General features: G+C 46.6%; 1 protein-coding gene across 1 annotated transcript in view; it reads right to left on the reverse strand.

The window, feature by feature from the left end:
* LOC140480289 (activin receptor type-2B-like) overlaps positions 1 to 20,203 on the reverse strand; it is a 68,444-nt gene that overhangs the window by 10,369 nt on the left and 37,872 nt on the right. Inside the window, 3 exon segments of the mRNA XM_072574993.1 lie at positions 2,616 to 2,746; positions 6,557 to 6,695; positions 11,243 to 11,357. Of these exon segments, the coding sequence (XP_072431094.1) occupies positions 2,616 to 2,746; positions 6,557 to 6,695; positions 11,243 to 11,357 (385 nt within the window).

Here is a 20,203-nt window from a genome sequence, read left to right on the forward strand (position 1 = left end):
GGGTAAATAGACAAAGTCTTTTCCCTGGGGTGGGGGAGTCCAGAACCAGAGGGCATAGGTTTAGGGTGAGAGGGGAAAGATATAAAAGAGACCTTCAGGGCAACTTTTTCACACAGAGGGTGGTACGTGTATGGAATGAGCTGCCAGAGGATGTGGTGGAGGCTGGTACAATTGTAACATTTAAGAGGCATTTGGATGGGTATATGAATAGGAAGGGTTTGGAGGGATATGGGCCGGGTGCTGGCAGGTGGGACTAGATTGGGTTGGGATATCTGGTTGGCATGGACGGGCTGGACCGAAGGGTCTGTTTCCATGCTGTACATCTCTATGATCCTATGTCTTAAGGTCTTATGGCCATTTAGCCCCTCGATCCTGCTCTGCCATCCCTTGTGAAGAAGTCAGAGCACCGAGTACAGGAGTTGAGACATCACGTTACGGCTGTATAAGACATTGATGAGGTCACAGCATGGATAGGGTGAACAGTCAGGGGGTAGGGGAGTCCACAACTAGATGGCATAGCTTTAAGATGAGAGGGAAGAGAGTTAAAAGGACCTGAGGGGCAACGTTTTCACTCAGAGGGTGGTGCATGTGTGGAATGAGCTGTCAGAGGAAGTGTTGGAGGCTCTTACAATTACAGCATTTAAATGGCATCTGAATGGGTACATGAATAGGAAGGGCTCAAAGAATATGGGACAACTGCAGGCAAATGGGACTAGGTTAATTTAGGATATCTAGTCAGTATGGACGAGTTGGACTGAAGGGTCTGTTTCCACGTAGTACAGCTCTACGGCTTTAGGAAGGATATTATTAAACTAAAAGGGTGCCAAGAAGATTCACAAGGATGTTGTCAAGATTGGAAGGTTTGCGTTTTAAGCAGAGGCTGGGAGTACTTTCCCTCCAGTATAGGAGGCTGAGGGATGACCATATAGTGGTTTACAAAATCACAAGGGGCATAGATAGGGTGAATAACCAAGGTCTTTCTCCCAAGGGAGAAAAGTCCAAAACTAGAGGGCAAAGGTTTAGGGTGAGAGGGGAAAGATTTAAAAGGGACCTGAGGGGCAACCTTTTTACACAGAGGGTGGTGTGTGTAGGGAGTGAGCTGCCAGAGGAATAATTACAAATATTAAAGGCATTTGGACAGGTACATGGATAGGAAACATTTGGAGTGATATGGGCCAAAGGCAGGCAAATGGGGCCAGTTTAGTTTAGGGATAGTTGGGCCAAAGGGCCTGATTGGGCACTGAGTGAACCTGAGTCTATAAGGGAATGACGGCTGCTCATCGATATAAGTTGGTCACCAAGAAACCCACTAGAGAATTCAGAAGAAATTGTTTTGCCCAGAGAATGGTGAGAATATTGTACTCACTCCCACAGCAAGAGGCTGAATTGAATAACATGGATGGGGAAACCGGACAATCACGAGGGAGAAGGCTACGGAGGGTTGTGATGCTAAAGGGCAGCACGGTGGCTCAGTGGGTAGCACTGCTGCCTCACAAAGCACCAGGGACCCGGGTTCAATTCCCGCCTCAGGCGACTGTCTGTGTGGAGTTTGCACATTCTCCCCGTGTCTGTGTGGGTTTCCTCTGGGTGCTCCGGTTTCCTCCCACAGTCCAAAGACGTGCAGGTTAGGTGAATTGGCCATGCTAAATTGCCCCATAGTGTTAGGAGCATTAGTCAGGGGTAAATATAAGGTAGGGGAATGGGTCTGGGTGAGTTACTCTTTGGAGGGTCAGTGTGGACTTGTTGGGCTGAAGGGCCTGTTTCCATACTATAGGCAATCTAAGCCTATGTAGGGATCAATGGGAGAAGACTCAACGGGAGCATCCACCCTAGCACAGACTGATTGGGCTGAATGGCTACTCTGTCCACACATCCTTTGTGGTCCTGAGTAAAATATGTGCACTTTCTTTTTTTTCCCCTTTCTGGGTGCATGGGCTGTCACTTTCTTTAATCAGTTTAGTTTTGTTTTTAAAATTTAAGAATCCCAAGATGTGCTTCAAGCCATCAGGGTCCTATAACGAGATGATGCTCAGCAAAATAAAGTCAGATATTTGGGAACAAACCCATGTTAAAGAAAGAACCAAAACAAAAACAAAGACCTTTTTTATCCTCCCCCAGTCTTTTCATGTAAACTCAATGAGGAGGCTGGACTAGACTGTAACGCTTTCCTCCTTCAGCTACTTCTGGATGTAGCCACTCCTGTGGCTTTTAAAAAAACCCAACAGGGGATAAGGCCTAGATCAGCATTTATAGCCCATCCCAGAGAGCAGTTAAGAGTCAACCATATTGCTGTGGGTCTGGAGTCTCATGTAGGCCAGACCAGGCAAGGACAGCAGTTTAATTCCCTGAAGGACATTAGTGAACCTGATAGGTTCTTCCAACCGTCGATTCGTGGTCATCATTGGACTCTTAACTCCAAACCCCATCATCTGCCATGGTGGGATTCGAATCTAGGACCCAGAACACTGCCTGAGTCTCTGGATTAACAGTCCACTGATAATATCACGAGGCTATTTCCCTGCCTTTTCTACTAAATACAAGTCCATGTAGCTTTTGGCCTACCAAACTGGAATTAGCTCCTGATGGGCCACGCAATCAAAGTTGTCAATACGCACCGGATGCTTATACCAGCATTCTTTCAGGACAGGTCGCATCTTTTTATGGACGACCACATCCTGCAGGTCCTCCAGTGTTGGGTGTTGGCCGATCTCTTCCTCAAACGGCAAAATGTACTCATCCACAGGCCCTGTACGAGGCAGAGACAAGAAAAGAAGACTTCACTTGGATTGGAGTGGTTCCAGTTTTCGCTCGATTCAGTTCGGTCAGGGAAGCAGGAAGAGAGGGCAGTTTTGAAAAGGCATGAAATGTTTAAATAGAGTTGTCTAGAGGGACTCAGGCATGCCCAGATAAGACCATAAGAAACAGGAACAGGAGCAGGCCATTCGGCCCCTCGAGCTTGCTTCCCCCGTTCAACAGGATCGTGGCTGATCTGACCCTCCTCACGCCCACTTTCCTGTCCGTTCCTGATTAACTTTGACTCCCTCACTCTTCAAGAGAGCATGCCACTGCAGCAAGGAATCATCACAAAGGAATCAAGTTCATTTATAAAGGATTCTTGAGCAAAAATTATGCTGTGGTTTGGCAAGACAGCAATTGGCCCATACCTTATGTAGTTTTAGCAGGCACTTTAAGGATATATATAATCGCATTGAAGGTTGTAGGAGGTTCGCTAAGTGGTTTTCCTGCTCCTCAGATGCTGCCTGACCTGCTGTGCTTTTCCAGCACCACTCTGATCTAAACCCAGGGACCACAGAGCCATTTTATGATAAGAGGATTCTCTTAACAGGTGATCCCATTTGAACATACAGGCTTTGAAAGGGGCTTGATAGGGCAGACAGAGGTTCCCATAGTCAGGGAATCAACAAACCAAGCCCAGGAGAAGCAGCTCATCACACCCTTGTTCATCTTCCTGTTTAAATAATATCTAATGCCCTCTTGAATGCCACCATCATATTTGCAGGCAGAGCATTCCAGACCTCAACCAGTTCTAGTGTGAACACTTTTTTTAATCTCCCATAGCAGCTTGTCCTTTAGCAGAACACTTTAAAGCTGTGCCCACTTGTATTTGATCCTTTTAGGAACAGGAATAATCCCCCACTTTTCCATTCTGTCCAAATCTCTCATGACTTTGAACATGGCTATCAAATCTCCTCTTAGGCCTCTATTCTGCAAAGAAAACAAACTCAACTAAAGTTTCTTATCCCAGGAACTATTCCTGTGCATCGCTTCTGTACTGCCTCCAAGCGTGGGCATCTAGAACTGTACACAAGACTCCAAGTGAAGTCTTAAACAGGTTCAGCATAACACCCCCACCTCTTTAGATTAGATTAGATTAGATTAGATTACTTACAGTGTGGAAACAGGCCCTTCGGCCCAACAAGTCCACACCGCCCCGCCGAAGCGCAACCCACCCATACCCCTGCATTTACCCCTTACCTAACACTACGGGCAATTTAGCATGGCCAATTCACCTGACCTGCACATCTTTGGACTGTGGGAGGAAACTGGAGCACCCGGAGAAAACCCACGCAGACACAGGGAGAACGTGCAAACTCCACACAGTCAGTCACCTCTTGTGCTCTAGTTCCCACTTAATAAAGCCTAGGATACTGTATACTTTATTCAGCATGCTGAATGAATTAGTGTGACTGATAAAGGACGCCTGAAACCAAAAGGGAGCCCTTGAGAAAATCTTAAGAGGAGCCCTCAAACAAAATAAAAATAATTTGGGCCCTGGCTTCAGGCTGCAGGTCATGTCCAGCTCCCCTCTAAGAAGTACAGAACTAGCTTTCAGGTGATGCTCGAGAGTTACTTTGGTTCCTTTGCCGATATGTGCAATTAATAAAACAGCACAAACAAAAACAGAAATTGGGAAAACTCAGCACATCTGGCAGCATCTATGGAGAGAGAAACGACATTATCTTTCTTCCGAATGATCAATAATAACTCTGTTGGTGCCAGTTGAGTTTAGAAACATCATAGTAAGCAAGTTGCAGGAAGCAGGTATTTTCATTAAACAGTAGATCTGAAATACACAGAGAATCCCTTCAGAGATACCTGTTCTGCTCAACTCAGCATCCCCCGATGCTTTATTGTTGGTGGGCAGGCCTTCAGCTGCCTAGATACGGAGCCTAAACCTCACTGATTCGCTTTCCTCTTTGTAAACACTTCTTGAAACCTACCCCCTTTGTCCCACCGTTCAGTTGCTCAACCTAACATCCTTCTTATAATGCTCCCACAGAGTGTCTTGGGACATTTTATTACATTAAAGATGCTACTGAAATACATCTTGCTGTTCGAGATACTCGTCAGGTCAGAGAGTTATACAGCTCGGAAACAGGCCCTTTGGTCCAACTCGTCCATGCTGACCAAGTTTCCTGAACTAAAGGAGATTGGGCGGGGGGGGGGGGGGGGGGAGGACCTGATTGAGGTCTACAAAACCATGAAGGGGATAGACAGGGTAGATAGAGACAAGCTTTATCCCAGAGTGAGGGATTCAATAACGAGAGGTCACGTGTTCAAGGTGAGAGGTGAAAAGTTTAAGGGGGACACACGTGGAAAGTACTTTACACAGAGGGTGGTAGGTTGCCAGCAGTGGTGGTAGAGACAGGCACGGTAGATTTGTTTAAGATGTGTCTGGACAGATGCACGAGTAGGTGGGGAGCAGAGGGGTACAGATCCTTTGGAATTGGTTCAGACAGCGGATTTGGATTGGCACAGGCTTGGAGGGCCGAAGGGCCTTTTCCTGGGCTGTAAATTTTCTTTGTTCTTTGACCTTCTTTGTTCTTAACCTTCTCCCCCTTTGCTTGCATTAGACCTAGATCGCACTAAACCTTTCCTATCCGTGTATCTGTCCAAATGTTGTAATTGTACCCACCTCTACCACTTCTGGCAGATCATTCCACATACCAAACACCCTCTGTCTGGAAAAGCTGTCGCCCAGATCCCTTTGAAGTCTTCCCCTTCTCACCCTAAAACTACGCCCTTGAGTTTGAGCTTCTGGTTTCTGGCAGCACACCAACGATTTGTAACACTAACCGGGGTTTTTTTTTCCTCTCTCTTCACAGACACTGCCAGACTTGTTGAGTATATCCAGTAGTTGTGGCTTTTATTTCAATAAAGCATCAGAGTTGAACGGTGTGTTACATTTTCCCACCCTTATTTTCAGAGGCTAAGCGGTTTTGCCTCCATTGTCTCGAGGGATTAGATTGTGACTGAATCTGATTCAGGATTGTCTTTGCTAAAAGATGCAGAGTTAGGGAGTCACAGCCAGAAGAAATGAAATGGTTTGCACTAATACCTTTTACAAACCCAAAATATTCCCAAGGACAGCACAGCCAATTAAAGTGCAGTCATTGTTAGAATTTAGGCAACCAATTTGTGCATAGTTAGCTCCCCACATACTGCAATGTGGTTATGACTAGATAATCACTGTCAGTGATGTTATTTAACGTGTAAATAATCAATATCTCCTTTACAAATAGCATTGGATAGCATGTGCACTCAAGGGTAAGTAAAAAAAAACAGTTATAAATTGCTGGAGAAACTCAGACAGTCAGGCAGCAACTGTAGAGAGAAAGCAGAGTCAATGTTTCAGGTCTAGTGGCTCTTCTTCAGAACTGATAGCAGCTAAGGAAAGATATTTGCTGGAGATTGGGGGGGGGAATGAGTAAACTGTAGGTGGAGTTGGAGCCCAGTGATAAGAGAAAAATGGTTGCGTAGACAAAGGAATAGATAAAACTCAGCCTGGGAGAACGAGGAGGTGTTAATGGGGACCATCAATGGCTGACAGTGGGTTGTTTGCAGGAGCAGCCCATGTGATGACAGGGGACAGTAAAGGCATGACCCCCCCCCCTCAGTCCTGCTGAGATAGTCTGCTCTAATCTCCAGAATGGGACCTGCAGAAGTGAGTGTTCTACCAACAGATCTTATCATTGCGACAGTTCAAGGAAAACCTCAGACTGCCTTTTGAAGAAGTTACGGAGTTGACACTTGCCATCGGCTGCAGTACATCTCATTACCAGCTCCCACAGTACCAGTCCCATGGCATACATATCTATCCTGAGAAAGGCATCCCGCTGGAAGTTAATCGCGCCCTCCAGGACTTCGGGGGCCATGTATCTTCGCGTCCCGACCTGTGGAGAGAGAGGATTCCTGTGTGAACAAAGTGTGGGCTCTCTGTAAGGTACCCCCCACCCCCCATCACTCCCTCAGGGACTGAGGGTCCTGCACGCAGCCCGTTCAGTCCACCACCATTCGTTGCCAAAAGACATCACCCTCTGCGCCCGGAGTTCCACTTGGCTCCACAATCCCCGAACCCCTTGAGTCTCTGGTCTAAAAGGTCATTCGTGACAAAGAGAATCCTCAGAACGTGGGAAGCGTACAACAGGAGGCGGCCATTCTGTCGGTGCTGCCTAGTAATGAATAATTCAGCCTAATCCCACCTTCCAACTCCTGCTCCACAATCGGCGTCTCTGATCTTCTGGTTTTCAAACGCACTGAGATGTTTTCACACCCACTGCCCTTTCAGACGGTGAGAGTCAGATTGCACATCTCCAGCCCCTTCACTGTCTGGGTGGAAACTTGATTCCTCAACCTGCCTCCCATCTTTTGACTATTTACTTTAAATCCATGCCACCCCTGGCTATTTTTTCCACTATGAACGGTCTTTCCTGTCCAAACCATTGAGGCTTTGTACTTTTTAAAAAATTATATGCACCTCAATTTAGATTAGATTCCCTACAGTGTGGAAACAGGCCCTTCAGCCCAACAGGGTCTACACCGACCCTCCGAAGAGTAACCCACCCAAACCCCTTTTCCTTCTGACTAATTTAATCTTTCCTCAGCTTATTCTGTTCCATAGAAAACCTACACAAATATAACTTTTGAGCTAAAATATTTCCCAATTGGCAGCATCTGCATAAAGTGAATCACAGCATCTCTACAGTGTGGAAACAGGCCATTCAGCCCATCAAGTCCAAACTGATCCTCTGAACAGTGTCCTACCCTGTCTAATCCATTGAGGCATCCCACTCCAAGCAAGGGCCTGCAGAAGCCTATGAGAAATGGCTTTACCCTTTATAGAATAGAATCCCTACAGTGTGGAAACAGACCCTTCGGCCCAACAAGTCCACACTGACCCTTGGATAGTAAACTGCCCAGACTCATTCCCCTACCCTATTACTCTACATTTACCCCTGACTAATCCATCTCACCTACACATCCTTGAACACACTATGGACAATTTAGCATGCATTTAGCATGCACATCTTTGGAAGGAAACCAGAGCGCCCGGAGGAAACCCACGCAGACACGGGGAGTGTGTGCAAACTCCACACAGACAGTTGCCCGAGGCTGGAATCGAACCCGGGTCCCTGGCGCTGTGAGGCAGCAACGCTAACCACTGAGCCACTATGCTGCCCTCCACCAACTTTGGATCCACACTGTGATACCCTCATCGTTTGTCCTTGTTACTGCGTTAAAAATTGAAGCAAGTGAGGAAGTACAAGGAAGGTCCACATGAGAGTCAGAACAGTGCTTACACAACAGCTACCCAGCTCAGAGGATTGTACACACTGACCCTGGCCCTCGTTGAGCTGAGTGTGACCAGGAAGGCACTGCCTCCACTTTCCACTCACCAAAACATTTGGCTTATTACTTCATTTAACAATAATTGTGGAAAGCTTTCCACAACATCTTTATTTACAGGATGAAGGTGTCATTTATGACCCATCCCCCCAATTGCCCAGAGAGTTGTTCTGAGTCACCCACATGGTTGGAGTCACATGTAGGCCAGACCAGGTAAGGACGGCAGTTGCCTGCCCTAAAGGACATTAGTGAACCAGGTGGGTTTTCTCAACAAATCGACAATGGTTTCATGGTCATGATCAATCCCTTAATTCCGGATGTTTATTGAATTTAAGTTCCACCATCTGCCGTGGCGGGATTCAAAGCCGAGTGCCCAGAACATCGCCGAGGTTTCTGCACTGACAGTCCAATGGTAACACCACCTGGCCATCGCCTCCCCATCTTGGAATGGGGATTTCACAAACTAGGCGACAAGGGGCTGAAATTGAACATAACCATCACAGTCTCCGTCAACATTTGAACATGCAGCTTAACCAAAATCTTTTCAGCTTGCATTCATCAGAACAAGTGCAAGTTCCAGACAGTCACACACCTTATAATTACAATAAGTAAAGGATGCTGCCAGGTTGACAAGTCAACTTTAATTGACCTTAAGTAGTCTGCCCTTGCAAAACCCAAAGCAAAACATCCAGGGTTAGATGCCACTCTTTGATTGGGCAGGAGTTGCTGAACAATTCAGAGTATGCCAACAGCTACACTAACAGTAGATAGAGTGTGATGCTGGAAAAAGCACAGTAGGTCAGGCAGCATCGGAGGAGCAGGACAGTTCAGGCAGGCCCCTTCATCAGTCCTTGTCGAAGCATCGACTCTCCTGCTCCCCAGATGCTGCCTGACCTGCTGTGCTTTTCCGAGCTGCCACACTGTATCTACTCTGACTCTCCAGCATCTGCAATGCTGACTAGCTACACTAACAAACCAATTTAAGATAATCAGTCAAGCTCATAAGGTGGTCACTTACGGCTGCGAGAACTGATATCCAGACACACACAGGAACCAATTCTCTGCAAACAGAAGGAATTAATTCAAGCCTCGGCCCTTTTTGAATTTGGATTTGGAGAACCTATTTTCCATTGCACCTCATGGTATTCTTCATGGAGGGCTTTTGCCCGAAACGTCGATTCTCCTGCTCCTCGGATGCTGCCTGACCTGCTGTGCTTTTCCAGCACCACACTGATCTAGACCAATGGAAGTATCTCAGCCAACTGGAGTTGACTTGCCCACCCTTTCCTCTAACAACATAAACTGTTGCGATCACTTCAAATTTGGCATTCTTGTATCTGTCCTGATGAGTGCAAGATGAAACAATTCAGCTTCATGTGCCACTTTCCGGCTCTATCTGAGGTCCCAGCCACACTCAGATATGGGTGTGAGGTGACATAGGCTGTGAGGAAACCACTCAGCCAATCAGTGCAGAGTGTGTGCCACGCCGCCAAACAGCAGAGGTCCTGCGACACAGCTGAACGAGGCCGTTTCAGAAATTTAACAGAGATTGGACACTAATGGAGCTCCAGCCTTCTGTGCTGCCACCTAACTGGCATTTTAGAGAAGCTGCACTTGGTTCGTATCAAACAAGTCACTGTCTTCAGTACAGACATCCTTGCCTGTTTGCCGACAGATGGTTTTACTGGCCTGCACTGGCACATCCCGTCTCCTGCAGCATTAATCAGAAGTTCCATATTCAACTAGAATGCCTCCCTTTCCCTTTCGGAGCACCGTTGTGCTTTGCTTTTCTGAAGCAGATGGATGGGATTCTGCAGTCATTGAGTGAAGGGGTGGGATGCTTTTCGCAGCTTCCAGCTCCCGTACGGATTCCTTTCGGTCGGCACTGCAGGGATCCCGAGAGCCCCATTCTACAGGAGCTCGGTCATAAATCACAATGACATGCACCTATTCACCAGTTTCACAATGGAGTCGTTGAACAATGCACGTCTTCCATCACAAACCATTGATATGATGGGTTCTTGGGAGGGGAGGGGCGGGGGGGGGGGGGGGGGGGGGGGGGGTGGGGGAGGAGGAGGAGGAAGAGATATTAGAAGTGCCATATGTTTCATGGAAAATTATCCTCCAAACTCAATAGGAACCAGCAAAGACTGAAATAGGACCAGAGGGTTGTTATTCAAAATGAAAGATTTTCAATAATAAGAGCAACTAACTCCACCCCATCACGTTTCTCTGGTACATACCGGATTATTTTTATATTGTTCAAAATCACACACCAGGTTATAAGTCCAATAGGTTTATTTGGAAGCACTAGCTTTCCAGATAAACCTGTTGGACTATAACTTGGTGTTGTGTGATTTTTAACTCTGTCCACCCTAGTCCAGCACCGGGGACCTCCACGTTATTATTTTTATATAGGTCAAGTTATTAATTCACATGAGGATTTAATGGTTGTCTTGACGGGTGTGTAATATGCAAACCTTTGACTGATTACTCAGGGAGCAAGGCTGCATCAGTTATGACACAATATCGAGGAGCCAGAGTTGGATTGGGTTAAAGTTAAAGATCACACAACACCAAGTTAGAGTCAGCTACCTGATAAAGCAGCAGCACTCCGAAAACTAGTGCTTCCAAATATAACCTGGTGTTGTGTGATTTTTAAACTTTCGCCCATCCCAGTCCAACACTGGCACCTCCACAATATGTCTGAATTAATGCAGCCTTGATCCCTAAGTAACCAGGCAAAAGTGAGGACTACAGATGCTGGAGATCAGAGTCAAGATTAGAGTGGTGCTGGAGAAGCACAGCAGGTCAGGCAGCATCCGAGGAGCAGGAAAATCAACGTTTCGGACAAAAGCGCTTCATCACCCCTCCCTGTAGGAAAACGTCGATTCTCCTGCTCCTCGGATGCTGCCTGACCTGCTGTGCTTCTCCAGCACCACTCTAACCCTAAGTAATCAGTCAAAGGTTTGCATGTTGCACACCCCTCACCACAATTGAGGAGTTCAGTGCTGACCTTTGACCCTATTAATGACATCAGGGTTCTCAAAGTGCCTGGCCATTGGGTTACCCTCGTTCCCAGAATCCCTGTTACCTGTCCATGCGTGTCTCCAGGCGGCTTCCCAGGTTCAAACCTGACGGCCAATCCAAAGTCAGCGATGCACGCGGAGAGGTCTGTTTTCAGGAGCACGTTCTTGCTTTTAAAATCCCTGCAAATGAAGAGAGCAGCGAGAAATGGGATCAAACGCCAACTCCTTCCGTTCCTCACCACTTGTGCATCTTACCACATTCAGGAAAAGAAAGAAAACACAACACCATCATCAACACCAAACATCTTTGAGAATTACCCTGCTCTATCCCCACGCTGGTCACCTGAACCAATAACATACCATGTAGATTTCACGAGACAGACATGCAATGGTAAGATGAACAGGAAGCCATCCAGATACTCATAACTGCCACTCAGTCATACAATTTGAAAGATGAATTCACTTGGCATCTTTCATGTTCAGTTTTTACAGCCCACCAAGTCTAGTTCAGCCTTTGTTTTTGGCAGCAAGGACTCTCAAACAGCAATGTGACAATGACCACAGAATCCCTACAGCGTGGAAGCAGAGCATTCAGCCAATCAAGTCCACACTGACCCTCTGAAGGGCATCCCAGCCAACCACCAACCTCCCCCTATCCTATCTGTGAAACCCCACATTTCCCATGGCTAATCAGTCTAACCTGCAAATCCCTGGATACTACGGGCAATCTACAAGATGCAGTGCAGAAATTCGCCAAAGACCCTCAGACAGCACTTTCTAAACCCACAACCACTTCCATCTAGAAGGACAAGTGCAGCAGATACATAGGAACACTATCACCACCTTCGAGTTCCTGTCGAAGCCAGTCACCATCCTGACTTGGAAATATGTCGCTGTTCCTTCAGTGTCGCTGGGCCAAAATCCTGAAATTCCCTCCCTAAGGGCACAGTGAGTCAACCCACAGCAGGTGGACTGCAGCGGTTCAAGAAGGCAGCTCACCCCCACCGTCTCAAGGGGGCAACTAGGGACAGACAGTAAATGCTGGGCCCATCCAGCAATGCCCACATCCCACACAAAAAAATGAACTTTAAAAATTGCCCATGGCCTATCCACTTAACCTGCACATCTTTGGACTGTGGGAGGAAACCGGAGATCCCAGAGGAAACCCACGCAGACACGGGGAGAACGTGCAAACTCCACACAGTCAGTCGCCTGAGGGTGGAATTGAACCTGGCGGTGTGAGGCAGCACTGCTAACCACTGAGCCACCGTGCTGCTGCATCAGATTATTGTTCTGAGACACGTGGACTGTGACATAAGAATTTTCCGAGAATCCCTGAATCAGAATCTGGGCCATTCTGACTCTGAAAAGTCCTGGTGCACAAATCCAGTGCACACAGAGAAACAATGAACACAGCTGAAGTTGAACCGTGTAGCCAAAGCAGCAGAGAACGAGTGCAAGGAAGTGGCCTCGGCAGTGTCCAGTCACCGAGATCGAAGGCAGACATTCCAGAGTTGGATGCAATGCAGGGAAAGGGCTGATGTCTTGAGTTAGAGATCTGAGCTACATATATTCAAAAGAAAAGGAGTTGAGAAGTCACCTTGAATGAAAATAGCAAAGATTCAGAAAATGACTTCAAATAAAATGGCAGAATGATGTGCAGCGTCTGTGGAGAAGCAGAGTTAATGTTTAGAATCTGAAGAGACATATCGGACTCAGAATGTCCATTCCGTCTCTCTCTCTCCCTCTCTCTCTTTCTATTCACAGATGCTGCCAGACCTGCCGAGTTTCTCCAGCACTTTCGGATTTAATTCCAGGATAGAAGGCCACAGGATCAAAATGTCAGAATGACATCAAGAAGAACTCCTTCAAAAGCCACGTGTAGAATTGACAAACATATGCAGTAATGGAGGTGCAAACCTTCGATTCAATTAAACAGCAGTGTTGCAATGAAGAGGTTTTAGACTTTGCACCTGGTCAGAGCAGCCTTCCACAATCCTAATTACCCGTTCATTTAAAGGGTGACAAGGTAATTGTCACACACGTGTGGGGAGATTTACTGAGATTGCCGAGTGCAGATTGGCTACACCGAATCCTATATGTCATTTTATCATCACGTCCATTCAATCTGAGCTGGGCTGTGATGAGGAGGTCTTCAATTCCGGACATTTCTGGTCTTCAAAGCCCCTGAGTTGATCACATTGTTGTCCCAGAAAGTTCCAACAATGCACCTTGTGTGGATCCTGTCCAATTACTTAACGTGCCTGGAGTAGGGAGTCTGCAAGAGTAGGAATTATCAGGGATTCACACACAGCGGGCTTTGCTGCAACTTTAATACATTGTCCTTCCCACTGTCTCTGGTGTAAACTACTTTTTGGAAAGTACTCGAGTATTGCGGAAAAAGTTACACATTTTGGCAATCAGCGCTTCCTTTTCACACAGTATAAATGCTGTTTTGTCTTTATTTTGATGCTTCTTGTGAACTATCCTGCCGAATACAAGTTGTGTATTTTCACAACAACACCAAAGTTCATAGTGTCAACCAACTACTTCAAATGAAAGTAATTGGCAGATACCCTGAGATTCTAAAAGGTGCTCTATAAATATCCACATTTCGCACTTTTGGCTGTGTGTCAGTTTCACTTGGTTATGGTCTTCTCTTCAATCACCTTTATCACTTCGGCCTTACTGGAAAGACATCCAGTGCCCTCTTGTATATTTAACTGTATCTTTGAACACCAGTGACGCCAAGTCCCCTGCAGTAATGTCCTGCACAAAAATGACTTCTCCAGGTTGTGAGAGAAAAATCATGTCACTTTTTAATCCCAATCTGCTCCTTCGAAATGTTTTAAATAAAAAGCTGCGATGGGGGCTGGTTTGCAATGCACAGAGACGCCTACAGTGCAGGCTCGATTCCTCCGTTACCATAAGGAATTCTCCTCCTCAATCTCTGCCCTCACCCAAGATGGGGTGACCCTCAGTTGAAACCACCACCACCAGTCGCCTCTCTGTACTGACAGTGTCCAGTAAGACTGTGGTGACTTTGCCTTTTATAATCTAAATCACTGGGAACAATCTGCCTGGGTCAATGCTCATTAATCTTACCTCTTAACATTAATGATGGCTCACCTCAGCATTAACAGGCCATTCAGAGATTATAAGATTGTAAACCAGACACTTTTATGGGGCTTTTGCAAGAGGATGCTTTGTAACTTTATGAAAAAATGCACTTGTAGATTATCTGTAAAATGCCTCTTGCCTCTGCATCTTGGGCTATTTTTCTTTGACAGCAGAAACATAAACATAAGAGCTTAGGAATTGCTAAGGCACCATCTTACCCCGAGTCGTACCCGAGCCTCTGCTCACAATACTCTGCAATTAAGAGGGGGAGAAACTGGGCAGCAACACCACCAATTGTGGCTAGGGCTGGGCTATCAAGAAGAATTATCCAGCGTCAACACTTCTTCTCCAAATTACTCTCAGAGTAATGTGCACAGAAGCAAGAATTAATAGCTGGATCAGTAGACCACACAAGGCCTGAACAAGGAGCTTCAACTGGAAGGGAACACAGAGCTAATTCCTGCTGTTGCTCATTCTCCTCCTGTGAGATTCCCTACAGTATGGCCCAATAAATCCACGCCAACCCTCCAAAGGGTAACCCACCCATTCCCTTACTCTATATATTTGGCAATTTAGCATGGCTGATTTACCTGACCTGCACATCTTTTGGATTGTGGGAGGAAACTGGAGCACCCGGACGGAGAATGTGCCAACTCCACACACAGTCGCCCGAGGGTGGAATCGAACCCAGGTCCCTAGGAAGCTGCAGTGTTAACCACTGTGGCATTGTGCCGCTCCGTGCCACCTTAACCAACCGCCAATGACAATGAACTAAATGTCTCACCTTCCTCGCTTGCTGGGTGTCGCTAATTCTTCTAACTCAAGAAAGAGCCCCTCGCCATTGAGGATAGGATTGTGGCCTAAGCTCATTCCTGCTCATCCCTGATTTATCACAAATCTATTGACCTCTGCCTCAAAACTATTCCGAGATCCTGCCTTCCACCACTTGCTGGGAATGAGAATTCCGCAGGCTAACAATCCTCAGAAACCCCCTTTCTGGTGAAATGACTGCCCCCTGGTTCCAGTTTCTCCCACCATTATAAACATCACCTCAGCATCCAGCCTGTTGGGTCCTCCCAGAATCAGTCAGTAAAATTGCCTCCCATCCTTGTAAACTCAGAGAGACCCAGGCCCAATCTGTCTAAACTCTTTCTTGATCGGTCAGGGGGAGTCAAAGGTTATGGGGAGAAGGCAGGAGAACAGGATTGAGAAACCTGCCAGCCATGGTTGAATAGCAGAACAGGTGGGGCCGAATGGCCTAATTCTACTCCTGTACTTTACGGCCTTTCCACGTGACGTCACATTTCACCCCAAAATCAGCCGAGTGTCCTTTCCCTTATACCCTCTTTAAAACAAGGAGAGTAAAACTTCCCACAATCCTCCAGATGTGGCTTCACCAACACCCAGATCTCAGGGGCAAAGCAACCCTGCTTTTATAAAAGCTGACAACCGCGGATGCTGGCACTCTGAAACAAAACCAGAGGGTGGAGAAACTCCGAGGTTCTGGCAGCACCCGTGGAAACAGAAATCGAGTTAACGTTCTGAGTTCAATAGGACTCTTCAGAGGAAAATGTATTAGACTGGAAACCAATTAACCAGTTCTCTCCAAACAGGTATGCTGCCAGACCTGCTGAGCTCCTCCAGCACGAGCTGTTTTTAACCTTCCTTGTATTTTCCATTCCCCCTGTAATGAATGACAATATTTCACTTGCTGCATGTGCTAACAGAGGATGGTGCAGTACAGAAGAGGCACTTCAGCCCATCGAGTCTGTACTACCTTCACTCTTTTCCCACACCCAGATCCCTCTGTGTTCTGCAGTCTCTCCCCTGCTCTATTATTCTTCCTACCAGAGGGCACAGGTTCACATCTTCCCATATAATAGTCCATCTGCGACATTTTAGTCCACTCACGTAACTTAGCTACATTCCTTTTCAGACTTGGACACAGGATCTGGGAGCAGGTTTGGGCCATTTGGCCCATCCAGGCTGTTCAGCCGTTCAATCATGGCGGATACGTTTCACAGCACCAATCTCCTGCCTTCTCCCCGTAACGGTTGATCCCCTGACTAATCAAGAACCAATCTGTGCCCTGAATACCCCCCAGTGACTTGGCCTCCACACACTTCGGTGGCAATTAGTTCCACAGATTAACCACCCTCGGGCTGAAGAGATTCCTCCTCATCTTAGCTCGAAAGGCTCTTCACTTCACTCTGGAGTGAACATTTGCCTTCTTTACAACCACATATTCAGGCTCTTCATCCAAGTCCCCACCCCTCATCTCTCGTCTCCATGAAGATAGGCAGGACTTCAGTTCAACAGCTCCTCTACGGGACCGCACTGCACTCTCTGATGCCCTGAACTGGGTATTGAACCATTAACCTTCTGATCCAGAGGCAGTAGTTCTACTCACTGAGCCAATAGTTTATTGCGCCATGGCTCAGTGCATTAGTATACCTTTAAGAGACATACTCATGACATCCCCGTATCACAGCACACACTATCTTCTCTCGATCACTTGAACCATGACACCCCACTGGAAGCATGCTCCTCTATTAGTTGTAAACTAATAGTTAAATGTCAGCCCAGTTGCACGCGCGCGCACACTTTTCGAGGTCTCCAATATATAAAAAGGCCCTTCAGGTCAGACCAGTCTGTTCTGGTCAAAAACACTGACCTAACGATTACCATCCCACCTTGCAGCCAGTGATTCCACAACCTTACGTGGCCTGGCTTTAACAGGGGTACACCTCTGCCACCCGTAAAGGCAGCGCCTGTCAGATTCTCACAACCCTCTGGGTGGAAATGTATTTCCTCACATTCCCTCTAAATCTCCTGCCTCTTACCTTAAACCCATGCCCCCCAGTTTTGGATCTCCCCACCCAGGGGAAACGTTGGCTTCCTAGTTACCCTATGTTACAATTTTGCACATCTCAATCATGTCCTCCCTGGCCCCCCACAGTCTCCTGTGCTTCAAGGAAAACAATGTCTATCCAATCCCTCATCATCACTGAAAGTCTCTAGCCCAGGCAACACCCGGGTAAATCCCCTCGGGATATTGCTTGTGTGTGTGTAAAATGGTCAGTTGCACTACCATTTGGTTGCACTACAGTTTGTCCGATTTTTCAATCCTGTGACATCCTCATTTCAGTTTCTCATGTCACAAGAGACAACATAAACATTGCTATAAAAACACCCGCACACCATATTGACACCTTTTGATTCGGAGATGCTGGTGTTGGACTGGGGTGTACAAAGTTAAAAATCACACAACACCAGGTTATAGTCCAACAGGTTTAATTAGAAGCACACTCGCTTTCGGAGCGACGCTCCTTCATCAGGTGATTGTGGAGGGCTCGATCGTAACAGAATTTATAGCAAAAATTTACAGTGTGATGTAACTGAAATCATACATTGAAAAATTGATTGTCTGTTAAGTTTTTCATCTGTTAGAATACAGTGATAGTTTCACTTCTTTCATGTGTAAATCACAAAACCTTTTTTAAAAATTGCATTCTCGCGTTAGCTGTTAACAATGGTGAAGGTTAGACAATATGTTGAAGGTGTTAGCCCCCTGTTTTCTCTGTCTATGACCTGATGTTTAGATTGATTCTAATCTAAAAAGTGAGGTAACGGAGTTTTACATAAATTCATGCAGTTTTTGAGTCTCTGTCAATGCCATGATGCCATTAACTGTACACATTCATGTAGAACTCTGAGCTCAAAAACTGCATGAATTTATGTAAAACTCCGTTATCTCACATTTTAGATTAGAATCAATCTAAACATCAGGTCATAGTCAGAGAACACAGGGGGCCAACACCTTCAACATATTGTCTAACCTTCACCATTGTTAACAGCTAACCCGAGAATACAACTTAAAAAAAAGGGTTTTGTGATTTACACATGAAAGAAGTGAAACTATCACTGTATTCTAACAGATGAAAGACTTAACAGACAATCAATTTTTTTCAATGTATAATTTCAGTTACATCACACTGTAAATTTTTGCTATAAATTCTGTGTGTTAGGATCGAGCCCTCCACAATCACCTGATGAAGGAGCGTCACTCCGAAAGCTAGTGTGCTTCCAATTAAACCTGTTGGACTATAACCTGGTGATGTGTGATTTTTAAACTTTGGACACCTTTTGAGGCAGCTTGCTATGTCTTCTACAGCTTAGGAGAGAAAGCAGTGTAGTGGAAATTGCCGATCAGGGTGGGTCATGCCATCAGAGAGATACTTTTAGAGAGAGCAGACCTTGAACACTGAAACAACTTGAAGGATTCAATACTAAAAGACTGGAGTGTGTAATTACAGCAACACACCTCCAGGAGGCAGCATTTCACAGTCCAAGAAAAGAAATCTCCACTTTTCTTGAGTGGGTTGTCCTGTTTAATCAGGAAAGCCACTTGTTCACAGTTTCTGTGGGTGAAATGTGATTCCACAAAAGCACCTGCCAGGACTCCATCCTAGGGAACTGTCATGGAATTGGAGTTATTTATCAGGGATCCCAAACAAAAAAGGGCGGAGGATTCTGGACCGCGGCTTCAAAATTACTGGCTAAAAATCCCACGCAGGCGCAGGGAGAAATATGCCAACTCCACACAGACAGTCCCCCCGATGTGGGAATCGAACCTAGGTTCCTGCCGCTGTGAGGCACCAGTGCTAACCACTGTGCGGTACGGTGGCACTGTGGTTAGCACTGGTGCCTCACAGCGGCAGAGACCCAGGTTCAGTTCCCGCCTCTGACTGTGTGCACATTCTCCCAGTGTCTGTATGGGTTTCCTCCGGGTGCTCTGGTTTCCTCCCACAGCCCAAAAATGTGCAGGTTAGGTGAATTGGCCACGCTAAATTGCCCGTAGTGTTAGGTGTAGGGGAATGGGTTTGGGTGGGTGCGCTTCGGCGGGGCGGTGTGGACGTTGTAGGGCCGAAGGGCCTGTTTCCGTACTGTAACTAATCGTAATCTAATCTAACCACTCAGCCACTTCACTAGAAGCAGTGTGGCTGTTGCAACTTGTCTCCTTGGTAGACTCTGGGCTTACCGAACCCCATGCCCCTACCCTTGAAGCTGGGCACAAAGCTCTCTTTAAAACCCTTCCACTGTAGGCACTGGGCATAAAGCTCTCCAAAACCACCTCCCAATTTGGTTTTCCCCACAGGTGGTAAACACCCCGGTCTCCGGCACACACAGGGACAGGGAGCTGGTGGCTGGTTTGGTAGTGGAGTTGTTGGTGGCTCCGTGAATCTGCCCGTTATGGACAGCACCGCTCATAAATACCGTCTGCAAGGTTTGGCCAAAGGGAGTGAGAGAGAGATAGAAAAAGAGAAAGAGAAAGAGAGAGAGGGGAAGCCAAGCGATCATTTCCCAGCATCGAGGGAATCCACTCCCATCGATTACAGGTTACACAAGATTCCTGGCGAGTGGAAATTTACTGGATTCACCCGGAATGATGGCAAAAGGCAAAAAAAACAACTTCCCCTCAAGAAATGAGTGTGCACTTCAAGAAAGGTCAACGTATAAAGGCGGCTGAACCCTAATGTGAAGAGGGAATGGAACCCATGGGGGCAGGTGAGGTAAATCACACAGACGCATGAAGGGGGGAAGCTGGACAAACACATGACCGAGAAAGGGATAGAAGGATATCGAGTGATACTGAAGGACAGAGGAACAGGAGGAGGCTAATATACAGCACAAACACTGGGATAGACTTGTTGGGCCAAATGGCCCATTCCTATAGTACACAGTCTCTCGTAGGACTGCACTCTGGGAAGCGAGATTGAGCTGTATCTCGCAGACAGTTCAAAGACCAGTCGACCTGACTTGACGGGCTGAAGGGCCTCTTCTGTGCTGTTTGACTCCATAACCAGTTGAAAGGATAGCTCGATTCCCTGGCCTCAGGACCAATG

The sequence above is a fragment of the Chiloscyllium punctatum genome, chromosome 8 (genome assembly GCF_047496795.1).
Source record: "Chiloscyllium punctatum isolate Juve2018m chromosome 8, sChiPun1.3, whole genome shotgun sequence".
In the NCBI taxonomy this organism is placed as follows: Eukaryota; Metazoa; Chordata; class Chondrichthyes; order Orectolobiformes; family Hemiscylliidae; genus Chiloscyllium; species Chiloscyllium punctatum.